This window comes from Ictidomys tridecemlineatus, chromosome 11, assembly GCF_052094955.1.
Source record: "Ictidomys tridecemlineatus isolate mIctTri1 chromosome 11, mIctTri1.hap1, whole genome shotgun sequence".
In the NCBI taxonomy this organism is placed as follows: domain Eukaryota; kingdom Metazoa; phylum Chordata; class Mammalia; order Rodentia; family Sciuridae; genus Ictidomys; species Ictidomys tridecemlineatus.
The window spans coordinates 14,269,525-14,282,648 of NC_135487.1; the positions used below are offsets into that span (position 1 = coordinate 14,269,525).

At 40.7% G+C, this 13,124-nt stretch overlaps 1 protein-coding gene across 2 annotated transcripts in view; it reads right to left on the reverse strand.

Moving 5' to 3' along the window:
* Window positions 1-13,124, reverse strand: part of Usp48 (ubiquitin specific peptidase 48) — a 67,763-nt gene that overhangs the window by 8,926 nt on the left and 45,713 nt on the right. For both annotated transcript variants that reach the window (XM_005317558.5, XM_021734122.3), the window contains exons 17-24: window positions 10,651-10,775; window positions 10,374-10,496; window positions 10,046-10,107; window positions 9,680-9,790; window positions 8,097-8,227; window positions 7,653-7,759; window positions 5,833-5,937; window positions 1,166-1,321 (exon numbers count right to left, since the gene is read on the reverse strand). In XM_005317558.5, the coding sequence (XP_005317615.2) occupies window positions 1,166-1,321; window positions 5,833-5,937; window positions 7,653-7,759; window positions 8,097-8,227; window positions 9,680-9,790; window positions 10,046-10,107; window positions 10,374-10,496; window positions 10,651-10,775 (920 nt within the window). The remainder of the gene's footprint in view (window positions 1-1,165; window positions 1,322-5,832; window positions 5,938-7,652; window positions 7,760-8,096; window positions 8,228-9,679; window positions 9,791-10,045; window positions 10,108-10,373; window positions 10,497-10,650; window positions 10,776-13,124) is intronic.

A 13,124-nucleotide genomic window follows, 5' to 3' on the forward strand; every position in this document is an offset into this window, starting at 1 on the left:
TCATGCCAACATGTTTATTTTCAGAGCCGTGGGTTCAACCAAGGGAAATAATGTTCAAGACAATCTGGAACACATAACACCCTCAAAGGAAGCCTGTACTTTTGCCTCAATTACAACGATAAATATCAGCAACAAGAAAAATGCGTAACCAGTAAACTACGCCACATAAAAGTAACAGAGAGGGGAACTCGGTCAACATTTTGAATATGAAGCAGCGACTGAAACAGATCGAGGCCAGATTTTTTTTTTCCATGGACATCTTGAATGCATCAGCTCCTTGTGCCTAGATTTTGGGATATATTATCAGAAAGCTCGGGAAGAATACTTAGCACTGACGCCAAGTGGAAGACTGTCACAGGCGCTTTCATAGAGCCTACACTGCCACCACTGACCTTCGAGCCATGCAGGATGGAGGGGGAGATCTGAGTGAGCCTCTACCCAGAATCTATAAAGGTCAAGACTCTAGCAGGGGAGCGCTCGCCTGTAATCCCAGCGACTTGGGAAGCTAGGGAAGAAGTGTCACAAGTAAAGCAGCCTCAGGAACGTAGTGAATCCTGTCTCAAAATAAAAACATAAAAATGGCTGAGGATGTGGCTCAGTGTTTCAGTGGCCCTGGGTTCAATCCCAGGTACCAAAAATAAAGGTGGGAAAAAAAGAAAAAAAAAATCTAAAGATAACATAAAATTCTACCAAGTAGACTTTTCTGCCAAAAGTACTGATAAAAGAACTTCCAACTCATCCTAGCAAACAGGTTAGCCAGTGGATATCTTTTGTAACCCATAAATGTCACAGATTTTGGTAACAGGCCAAATAAGACACATGACACTTTAAAGGAAATGAACAATTATCACTGTTGGAAAGCTACTCAGAGCTTGTCCAAGGTTTTAGTCTATTTTTAAAAAAAAAAAAAAAAATCACTCTCACTTTCATAGAAAGATTCTTCGTTATTTTGAAAACGTTATTTTGAGTCTTTTGATTTGGGGATATTATTTTGAAATAAAAAAAGCCCTGCTCTCTCAATGGCTTAATACTATATAAGCAGAAAGGTGTTTAAAAGGTCAAATCGAAAGTAAACAGATACACGTATGAACATAGGCATGAAGCAAGAATTCATAAAGGTCTCTTAAGTCCAGAGCACAGTTGAGCAAATGTTAGATTTCCTCACCTGAATTTTCAATTCTTTTAATGTTTGATTAGCAGAAACGATTAGTGCTTTCTCGCCACGAACTTTTCTATGTCGCATGCTCCGCCGGATGACTTGCTTTTGATAGGCTATGTAATTCTGATGGGATATCTTCTGCCGCTTGGTTCCTCCATTACTCTACAATAGAATCCAAAACAATGGAATTCCTGAAATCATCCACAATGTGACCTTTGCTTATAAAGCTCTTTAAGCAAACAAAAAATCTTTGGGCTTACTGGTCCCTTAACCATCCAAATAAATTCAGAATAATAAAGAAGCAGAAATTCCCAGAGTGTCTAGCTGTGTAAACCCACTAACTCCAGAGACTGGGGCAGGAGGATCCCAAGCTTGAGCCAGTCGTGGCAACTTAGAGACCCCCTGTCTCAAAAATAAAAAACATAAAGGGCTGTGGACCTAGTTCAAAGGCAACACTGGGTTTAATTCCACTTGTCCTCCTCCACCATGGAAACAGTTGAAACCAAATGTAATCAAATACTCAGACCCAACTACAAACTAAGAGTAATTGGAATGTAAGGCATAAGCAAAAGAGTTAAAAAAGAATAAGGAGGCCATCAGTCAAATCCAGAACATGGAACAATCTACAGGAAATCAAACTGGTCTGAAAGTCAATGTCAAAGAGGGCAGAAAGGGGACAGGGATGTACAGGACAGCGATAACAGCCCATGGCGACACAAAAATCATGCATACTGGGATTGCACACTGGTTTAAAAAACAGACATATTCAAGTATGGGTATTATATAATTGGAGCATTCTGCTAATTTCCTTCTTATGAGCATATTACTAGTATTATATAGAACACCGACATTACTTTTAGGATACGCAGGACAAAGCATTTACAAGTGAAATATAGTGACAGCTTTGAATTACTTAAAGGTTCAGTGAGAAAGTACAGACATACATGGGGTTTAATGCAGACTCTAGTTACCGAAGAAAGAAAAAATAAGAGCCAAATGTCCTAGAAATCCACCCTCCGCCCTTATTTCCCTAGGGCTGGGGATCAAACAAGGACACATACAAGCTGAGCAAGCACTGAGCTATACCCCAGGCATCCAAAATATGCTTATAAATGATCATCAAGAGGTTAATGGCCAGCATGGTGGTACACACCTGTAATCCCAGCCACAGGGGAGGCTGAGGCAGGAGGATTTAAGGCCAGCCTTAGCACCTCAGGGAGACTCTAAGCACAGACCCTGCCTGAAAATAAAATCCCCATGGCTGGGGATGTGGCTCAGGAGTTAAGTACCGCTGGGTTCAATTCCCACTCCCTACCAAAGGGGGGGGGGGAGAAGACAAAGAAGAAGAGGTTAACATGTGGCAAAGATTCTTCTATTAGCCAGACTAGAGAATGAAAACAGAATTTTTAAAAAATCCTTTTCTTTGGACTGATTAGGAGGTCTGGGTGGATCAACACCAAGGCCCTAACTAGGGCTGCCATAGTTTCCACTGTGTGACAACTGTAATAAGCAGGGTGGTCACGGGTCACTATGCACACAGCTGCCCCGTGTCCATCACCAGGTTGATCAGGACACAGAGGAATAGCGTTCTGGAGCCGCACATCAGCAGGGCTCAGGAAGCCTTGGTTGCCTCTGCCCAGCACAAAACCACAAATGAGTCAAAGATTCATTAAATAAGTGAACTTAGGGGGACCGGGGAGGTGTTTTGATAAACTCTTTCTTCTCAATCTTAAACTGCTGGAGGCGGGGGCGGGAGTGTCAAATTGAACCTGAATTCCACACTTGAGAACATAAGAAAAAATACTTACAACAATATATTATTTGACTTTTGAAGCACAAAACACAACCCCAAACCAAAGCCCTGAGCATTTTAAAAAACTGATGACATACTGGTTTAAATAGTGTAAAAGCTTCTAGAATTATCTTCCTTTTAAATCCATAGAATTTATATCCACCTTAACTGACAAAAGCCAGTACCCTTGTTCCAGATTACCTAAGTGATAGTCAACACCAAGTGTATTATTAACCTACATTTCAGATAACATCAAAGGAACTGGGTTGATCAAGCTTAGAAGAAGGAAGGGGATTTGTTCAACTCCACTAAGGACAAACAGAAATGCATCATTTTTTTATTGCAAGGATTTACAATGGCAATCACAGAAGCTATCTGCAGTTGGAAACACGCTGATACTTTTCAGGGACTATCCACTTTTTCCCAAACTAGGACGGTCAGACATTTAAACATTCTCGAGTATTACAACATCCAAACAAGGAGAAGGAAGACAGAGGAAAATTATAAAGTATAAAAAAATAATTACAGCACAAAAAACAACGTTCCAACATTCTCTATCATATTTATAAATGAAAAATCTGTTGTTATCCACAACTGAGGAGAGCAATTCCACATCTAGTTTAAAAGCATTGCTGTGGTTATGACCACAATGAATAAAACTAGACATTCAAAAAAATCAGCCTTTCAAAAATCTAAATGACTTGAAATTGTAGTTTCTAAGCAACTCAAGCTGAAAAGTAAATCCTGAAATAACAGAAACTAAGAACAATAAGTACATGTATTGATCATACCTAGTTTACCAGAGGAAAAAAATCAGTGAAAACAGACCATAAAAGATTGGAAAACAAGAGTTCCCACCGATTATTGAACCAGACTACTAAGTAACACCAACTAGGCTAGTGAGAAACTGCCTGGCAAGAAGAGATGGAAGAGAACACAGTCCTGAATCACGACACACAGGTAGTCCTGGGGTGCGTCCTGGGCTTTTTTTTTTTAAATATCTGTACTTATTTTTTACTTACAGGTGGATATTGGAATTCTGCACATTCCAATAAAGACAAAATATCATTACTTTTTATTTTACGTGGTGCTGAGGATCAAACCCAGTGCCACATGCATGCTAGGCAAGCACTGTACCTCTGAGTCACAACCCCAGCCCCCAGGGCTTACAATCTGTTTGGAGATAAGTGACTTAGAAGATTGACTGTATATGGAGATCAAGACAAAAAGAAAGGGTGCCAACAGGTTAGCAAACTCCTACTAAGAGAAATAACCGCCAGCTGTGGTGGCCCCACCTGTAATCCCAGTGACTTAGGAGGCTGAGACAGGAGGCTCTCCAATTCAAGGAAGCAAGTTAGTGAGACCTGATCTCCAAATAAAAAATAAAAAGGGCTAGGGTGTAGCTTAGTGTTCGAATGCTCCTGGGTTCAATCCCCAATACCAGAAAAGGAAAAGCCAAAGCCCAGAGTGGGCCTACTGCAGTATTTGTGTATATAATTTCAAGGAACAGAAGACACACACATACATGTACACAGATTTTAATAAGAGCATCACCCATCATAGGAAAGTAGCCCCTTGAAACTAAAAACTTACATTGCTAGAAAAGCATGAATTTGGCTAGCACTTAAGTAAAGGGCAGGCCAAAGTTGACAATTTCAAAATTCAAAATTTTGTAGAAGAACTTTTAACATTAGAGATGTCAGCAGGCACAGCTGTTCCTTCAGAGGTGGTTTAAGGTTAGTCTATGAGATTCCAATGAGCCGTGAAAATAAACTCTGACATGTCCTTTACACCCCTTGGGAAACTACAAGGAACATTCACCTCTGGTAGGCTAAATGCCAAGACTTGGTCAACACGGAGGAAAAGGGAGCAGCAGTAGCCAATGAGCCCAGGTGTGTCTGCTCCATGACACACAGCAGGTGGCTATTGTAATACTTCACAGAGAATGCTATCCATAATTTGAATACCCTATTTCAGCTTTAAAGGTGTCTTGTTCTTTAAAAATGAAACTGGATAGAAATTCCACGGATGAAAAATATTTAAGAATATGCTGGGAACAAAGCGGTCTGACCTGAAAACTGAAACCAAGCTACACATACACAACAGCCCTACATGGCCCTTAACAAATCCCTGGAATGTTCCTCAGCTTTCTCTGGGGGAGAGGTAGGAAAAGAAGTCTTAACAAAAAAAGGTCGATCATGATGGAGAAACTGTTCACAACTGGGCTGGGGATGTGGCTCAAGCGGTGCGTGCGGCCCGGGTTCGATCCTCAGCACCACATACCAACAAAGATGTTGTGTCTGCCGAAAACTAAAAAATAAATATTAAAATTCTCTCTCTCTCTCTCACTCTCTTTAAAAAAAAAGAAAAAGAAAAAAGAAAAAGAAATTGTTCACAATGGCAAACAAGAGCATAATGTGTCAGATGATGTGGTCATTAAACACCTCGATGAAGACAGGACAGTCCATTCTGCACACTCCATTGTTCACACTGTTGTTCCTTTTGTTCAATGGATCAGAATCTAAGTTAAATAAACACTTCATACGTGAACAACCCAACAACTAAGGAACATACCACGATATGGGTCCTATTTTAAAATGTCTTCTTTTAGGGCTGAATGCGTTGCATTACATTTCAGCCTTTCCCTCTAAATAATTAGAACTGTATTAATTCTGGAAGAAGGTGTGGGCCACAGCTTTAATGGGAAATCAGGACAGCTGTAATAAACCACCAAAATGAGAAAAAAGAAAGGATGGCGCGCGCGCACGCGTGTTTGTGTGTGAGAACCAATGCCGCACACAGGGCAGAGAGAAGTCAGGGCTTGGAGTGCTCTCTTGAGGTCAGTGGAATGTGTGTGATGAAAAGCAGCTTCAACACATACTTGATTAAAATCTGGATCTTTCTCTCCATCTGGTTTGGCCTCTTCCTTGTCCTCCTCTGTTTCAGAACTACTCACGTTCAGCTCCGGTGCGGCATCCTTCATCACCTGAATGTGTGAAGACCACAAAGAGAAGTGGGTCAGAGCTGAGGAAGCCACGCTGACCAGTGGCCACCTTTTTCAAGAAGATACATTTCTCATGGTGAGACAAGAGACACAAGAGTCGATCAAGAATCCCTTGCTGTGCTCTATGCTTTTTAATATTAATTTTTTAAACCTATGACTTATTCTCCAATTTGACATGCTCACTGTGAGTTTCAGACATCTCTATAAAGCAGGTATTACTATCAGCTTCTACAATGATGCTATTTTGCAGAAGTTCAAAAACACTACATACCTTGCTAGACACTGATTGTCAAGCCTTTTCAAGCCCTGAAAATGAGGTGCCAGGAGCCCAAATTATCCTTAAGAACTGAAAAATGAGGGTGTTTGAAGTGCTCTTTGGCAGAACACTATCAGTGATAGCTACTAAGCCAAAACACGCAACATATGCTACAACGGATACTATTTTACACTCAATTCCAATGTACATATGTACTAAAAGTTGCAAAATGTTTAAGGAACTTCTGGGGGGGGGGAGTTGAGATATATACATTCGTTAACTTCATTTTCTTAGCAATTTGGAAATGAAGGCCGTTGCTTGAATTTGTGAAGCAGTTCTAGTGCATAACTTATAAGTTACTCTTCTAAAACAAGTGCTAACTAGCATCAAATAATATGTATTCTAAGGTCTTCAATCCTCCAATTCTGGAATTGAATTAATAAGAAGTCCAGAGATGCAGGTCAGGATTTACCCAAGGGCCATCCCTAATCATTACAAGTAAAATGTTCTAGAATCCAATCTGCCCTTGCAGAGGAACACTTGAGACTCTACCTTTTCTCAGTCCTCTTGCATCCTTAGCAATTCCAAACACAATGGCCAGGGTGACTTTTAAAAACTGTAAATCGGATCACACCATGATCTTGAATAAAACTCTCCAGTGACTGACATCTAAGAGTAAAATCTCAAATCCATAGCATATGGAAAACTCATACAGAAACCAGTCTGTCATTCCTTATCACTGTCTGTCCTGGGAATAAACTTTAACTCGGGAACAGCAGTGAGTACTATGGTACCCACTAGCCCCATGTGGCTACTTAAACTCAGAGTCCGGTTCCTCAACACAATATTCACATTTTGGGTGCTCCAAAGCTGCACAGGGCTATGGCCACTGTGTGTGCAGCTCACACTGAACCTTGCCCTCTGCCACCAGGCACTCTAGTGGACAGCACTCATCTAGGTACGATGGCGGTCGCTGTTCCTTGAGCACACCAGGCTCCATGCTTCAGCCCTCCTTTGCCTGGAACAACTGTTTAAAGCTGGTTCCTGGTGTTGACTCCCCCACATGCAGCCCCTTCATTCCTGTCTCTCCCTTTAGAACAGGGAAGCTCCGGTCCTCAGGCATCTTGCTCCACCCTGCAAGACTTCCTCCCATCTGCTCACTGCTTCGTGAAGTCTTCAGGTGGATCTAGGAGTTCAGTCTTCACCTTCTCATTGGGCTTCTTTTTCATTGCATCCCAGCACCAAGACCTTTCCTGGCCCTCAGCTAATGCTCAGTAAATGCACGACAGACTCAGAACCAGCTAAAACCATATACAATTCCAATTTTAAGCCTGATTCCAAACAGCACTGGTACTAAACTGGTATAGTCCCAAACAATCCTCAGTATAAACACAAAGGAAGCCTGATCACAATGAGCCATGGCCACAGGGGGCACCAGTACCTTTTTATTGTCCACAACTTTGTGGACATAGATGGTGGCTTGAGTGTACTCACGCAGGTCCCTCTGCTGCTGGCACAGCAGGCCCTCCCTGCATTCTGGACAGAGTTCTAAAGAGAAGAAAAGCAGAAGTGGGTGAAGAGGCACCAGTCAATACCCGAAGACCTCAAACCATGTCTCTAAATGACCAGTTGCCCATTACTGACTATTAGTAATGATTTCCACTAAATTGTTGTATGCAAATGATGACCATAAGGAAATCCGTTTACTCTCCACAAATAATCAATCATACATGAGTTGTTACATAGTAGTCCCCACCTAGGTAGTCTGAACTGCCACAGGATCGTCATCATTTTTAGTAGAGAATAAATTATTGACGTAGTCTTTCCTTTCCCCTTAAAATATCGACATTTGACTATCAAAACCAAAAAGGATAAGAAAACTTACTAGGCTCAGAAATATACTGTTTCTCTGAAGGGTTTGCATCTCCCACTTCGATTCTTGTGATTTTAATTACATGATCCACAACAAAGAGCTTTTGAATCATTTGCCACTCGGTGGGCCATATGAGAGCTATACTGTGCAAAAAAACACAACATGCATTAAGATACAAGGAGAGTAAGAGAAATGACAGGATCGCTGGTCTCCTAAAATACAGTTATCCACACTATTACATAATGCAAAGAAACCAAGGAAAAGATATGAAGCAGTTTTTTTTATACAAAATAGTTACAGCTTCAGTCAAAGTAAATGGTGGACATTACATGAATCAATATGGTTAAAAGAAAACACAAGCTGGATAAATATGATTTTTATAAATTGGCCTCAATACACAAGACATTACTATCTGCATGTATAATTTGTTAAAAGAACATATTCTGAGGGCTAGGGTTAGGGCTCAGTGGTAAGGAACTTGCCTCACATGCCTGAGGCACTGAGTTTGATTCTCAGCACCACATTTTAAAAAAATAGATAAAATAAAGATATTGTGTCCATCTACAATTAAAGGAAAAAAAAAAAAAAAAAAAGAATACATTCCGAAACCAACAGTCCTCAAATTTAGGTCAGTGATTAGTAGAGAGGAAGGGCAGGAAGGAGAAGCAGGAATAGCAGGAAGCATGTGGTCCTTCAATTATATTTGCATTGTGTGCCCTCTGACACTGACAACTGACAGTAGCATATATTTATCTGTTTTATTATTAAGAGATATTTTCCTAAATGTCTGGCATTTACAATGACAGGAGCAGGAGGGAAGTGGGAAGAACACAGAAGAAAACATACATTCACACTCTGTTCCTTTAAATAATTTTAAAGAGCAATAAACTCCAATCCAGCATGGTCCTCGGGGCCTGGGGAAAATGACTGACCGCAGGCCTTATCATGCTGGCACATGCTCTACCATGAGCTACAACCGAGCTTGGGAATATTTTATTGGTGTCTTTCAATTTGTTCTCTCATGGCTTTCTGGCAATGTTGGAGGCACACCACCTTCTCTAACACAGTTAATTAAAAATTATTTAATAAAATAAAATGGCAACACCCAAAATCTCAGATGAGTTCTTCTGGGGGCACATGGGGAGTAGAATGAAATTTTTTGGTATGAAACATTAGAATTCCAGATGGCCAGCTCTGCAGCTCTGCTCTGCTGCTACAACCCCAGCCTTTCTCTGTTCTCTGAAGCTTGGCAGCTGCAAGAAAAACAACTGTAACCAAGACTATGTTGATTCTGATTCTGGAAAAGATGTCTGCTAGAGGCACATGCTGGTTATCAGCAGCTTGGCGTGGACTGGGGACAAGTCTAGTCAATAGGACAGGCGAGGAAGGGGTACAGGGCACAGAGCAGCCCAGGTGACCTCGGCCCTGTGGGAATAGTCTGTCCGTCTCTTCAAAGACAAGTGTTCACTCTATACAACATCCAAAATATTATAACTAGATTCTTAAAATACACTGCTTATACTGAATGAGATGTTTCTAGAGCATATTTTTTAAATCATTACAAACAGAGAATCAAAAGAAGAAAAGAAACTCACAGTTTAGAATCTTCTTTGGTCATAGAAGAAAATGTAAACATGAGTCCCCCATGGGGACATAGAAGGGCGCTGTTCCCAACTGATGACACAGGGCTACATCTGGTAGGCTTTCTATTCAGAAGAGACAAAGAGGATAAATACCTCATGGACATAAGATTTCTTAAAGAATAATTATTTAAAACTAAGAGATGTATGTAAAAGGGTAATTGGTAATTCAATGTTTCTTGAGATTATTTAACTTAAAAGAAAATTTTCAGTGTATGCTACTAAAAATAACCAAGAATGGTACTACAAACACAAACCATGAATGCTTAAAAAAGCACGAGTCAGCTCCAAGAAAGAAAATAGGAAATTTCTGGTTTCTACCTAACAAATTTCCGCCATTCTTCTACAAAGAACTGGGACACAATATAGAGGACATCCGTATCCTAGAACACACACACAAAAAAAAGAAACAATTACAAAAAGAACACATTAATTCACCCCATTTTCACAAAAACCCCTCAAAGTACAATGTGGGTTTTTTTATTCAAACTCTACAGTGAAATGGAAATAGCCCCTGCCCAGCAGCAGCATGCGAGAGCCCGGACGGGGCCTTGCACAAGGGGAGGGAGCGCAGCTCCGGGCGGCTGTGAGACGCACTGGGTCCTGGCAAAGGCCTCAGCAAGGCTTCTGTGTAAGGCATGCGTTATACCTCTGGCCAGTTACTGAGACATGGTCGGTTTTTGTCCTGGAAGAGATTCGGAAGAGAAGTCTTTTGCTCGTTGGCAATCATCTTATGTAAGGCTTCGTTTTCTTCACCTTCTCTTTCTAAAATCTGAAACAGAATAAAGCAATCAACTGTCTCTGCTGACAGCCCTGGCAGGCCTCCTCTGCTCACCCACTGGAGCACACCCCACTTCCCCGGGGACAGGGGGCGGGGGGAGCGGGGGTGGCAGGCCGCTCCTCCGTGTCAGTGGAGAGCACAGTACCTTGCACTGGGAGCAGCACTCTCTGTAACTTGGAAACTCAGGAGCCTTTGGGAAGTACTGATGCAGTTTGCTCCAAGCCTCTTTAGAAACAAGTCTTCTTTCATTTTCTGATATGCACAACTCTCCTGATGTTTAAAAACAAACAACAACAAAAAAAAAAAAAAACAAGATAAAAAATGTATTTTTCATTTCTTAAATCTTAGAAAAATTCCAGAAAATCTGTTTCCTAACTCCTCAACTTTAGAGAAATCCATGTCCTATTTCTTATTTGCAAAAATCTGATTCATTTTGGGTATTGGCACACATACATGCAACAAAAAACAAACAAAAACCCTCTAGATTTTTTATTTCACTTTAATTTTCAAAGAGCTACCCCTGACTCCGATTTTAAATCCTCATTCTAGGCTTGTGGTTGGAGAATCAAGAGAAAGAAAACAATAACGCAAGAATCATACATTTTAGAACCTTTCTCCCTGCCATTAAGGCAGCAGTAAAAGGGGGTTGGGCAGGGCAGGGACAACAGAGCCCCGACATTCACAGAACTTCATCTACGCAACACTCAAAGGTCTGCACACTGTTCCCTGGAGACTTCATCGACTACCATTTGATAGTTACTGAAATCATCTTGCATTGAAATGATGGTTGTCACGGTTGGGCAGGCCTCACAGAACTATGGTCTACGTTACCAATTCAAGCAAGCAATCTACTGATCAATCTGATCATCTCCAGTCTGGCTCTAATTTGCTATTTGCAACTTATTTTCAAGACCATTGCAACTTTCCAAAATCCCATGAGACAACAAGAATGACACTAGTCATGGACACCTGCATTTTCTCAGATCTCTGGAGTGCCAAGGTCATAGCAACCTGAAACCCTAGCAGAGCCTCCTCAGTTTACTGCTTCATTGGATACATTTAGCTTTTCAGGGACTTTCTCTCTAATTGTGGTGATGTTTTCCATTCTTTCAGTGGTTCCCAAGAGACAAATTAATGAACCACACTTCTCTTCAGGCACATATAAGTTTCCCAAAGCATTTTTCTCTTTGCCTGTTGGCAAGGTACCCACACATACATTAAGAGTAATAAAGCCAGTGAGTTTCTAAACACCTTACGTGTACCATGCAATATCAAGAGGGATGATCAGAAATGTGACCGTACCATAGTCCAACCGAACAGGTCTATCTCAACCACACCCCACAATCCTAACACCTCAAAATGCACCTTCAACTTCTAGCCCTCATTTCTTACTGCGCTTTGAATAATCCCAGGAGAAGATGATTGTTTTCATAGATTCATTAGGAGATTAATGAGATTATAATGTATTTTTATAAATCTTTCTGAGGAGGTTGTTCATTTTAACTTCTTGAGATTAAAATCACTTACTCCAAAATGCCTTATTCTCAGGTATCATTAAGGAATTTTTTTTTTTTAATGAGTACAGGGCTGGGGGTGTGGCTCAAGGGGTAGTGCACTCGCCTGGCATGCGTGCAGCCAGGGTTCCATCCTCAGCACCACATACAAACAAAAATGTTGTGTCCACCAAAAACTAAAAAAAAAAAAAAATTAAAATTCTCTTAAAAAAAAAACAAAACAAAAACAGTGTACATCCCCTGTAGTGACACACGACACAATTTAAAAAAAAGAAAAAAAGATCAAGATAGACTTGTACAACCTGATTCAGAAAGAACTTCAAGGTTCCCTTTTCCTTTAAAAAAAAAAAAGAGAGAGAGCACTTGCCTGGCAAGCCTAAGGTCCTGGGATTAAGCCCAGCACCAGCCCCAGGACACCCCCTCCAAGCCCCCAAAAGGACTCTTTCTTTGTATTTTTGTGGTATACTCTTATCGGATTCAAAAAAGAAACAATAGCGCGCACGCACACACACTTTAACGTGTGAATCAGCACAGGGTTGGTGTGTAGCTCAGAGGCAGTGCACGTGCCTAGCACACGCATTGCTCATAGGAATTGAAAAAAATAATCCTTACTTCTCAAATTTTTATCTTATTTATTTTTATGCAGTGCTAGTGATTCATAAGTTTGTGGAAGTTTTTATTTGGGGGGGTTGGTGGTTACTGGGGATTGAATCCTGGAGCACTTTACGACTGTGCTACATCCTAAGTCTTTTTTATATTGTTGTTAATTATTATTTTAAAATCAAACAAGGTCTCCTTAGCTATTAGGGCCTCACTAAGATGCTGAGGCTGACCTTGAACTTGTGATCCTCCTGCCTCAGATTCCTGAGTCACTGGAATTATAGGTGTGAGCCACTGTACCTGGCCAAAAAGTATTTTAATAAGTCATTTGCTGTAGTCTAAATGGTGATAAATACAAAAATCACTCTACTTAGCCATGTTTCTAACTTTATGTATATATTTACACATACACATATACACACACATGCATATTCTTTTTTAAAGGTAGGATTTATTCAAGAGTGAAGAACAGAAACAGAACTCTTGCAGAGACAAGATGGGACCC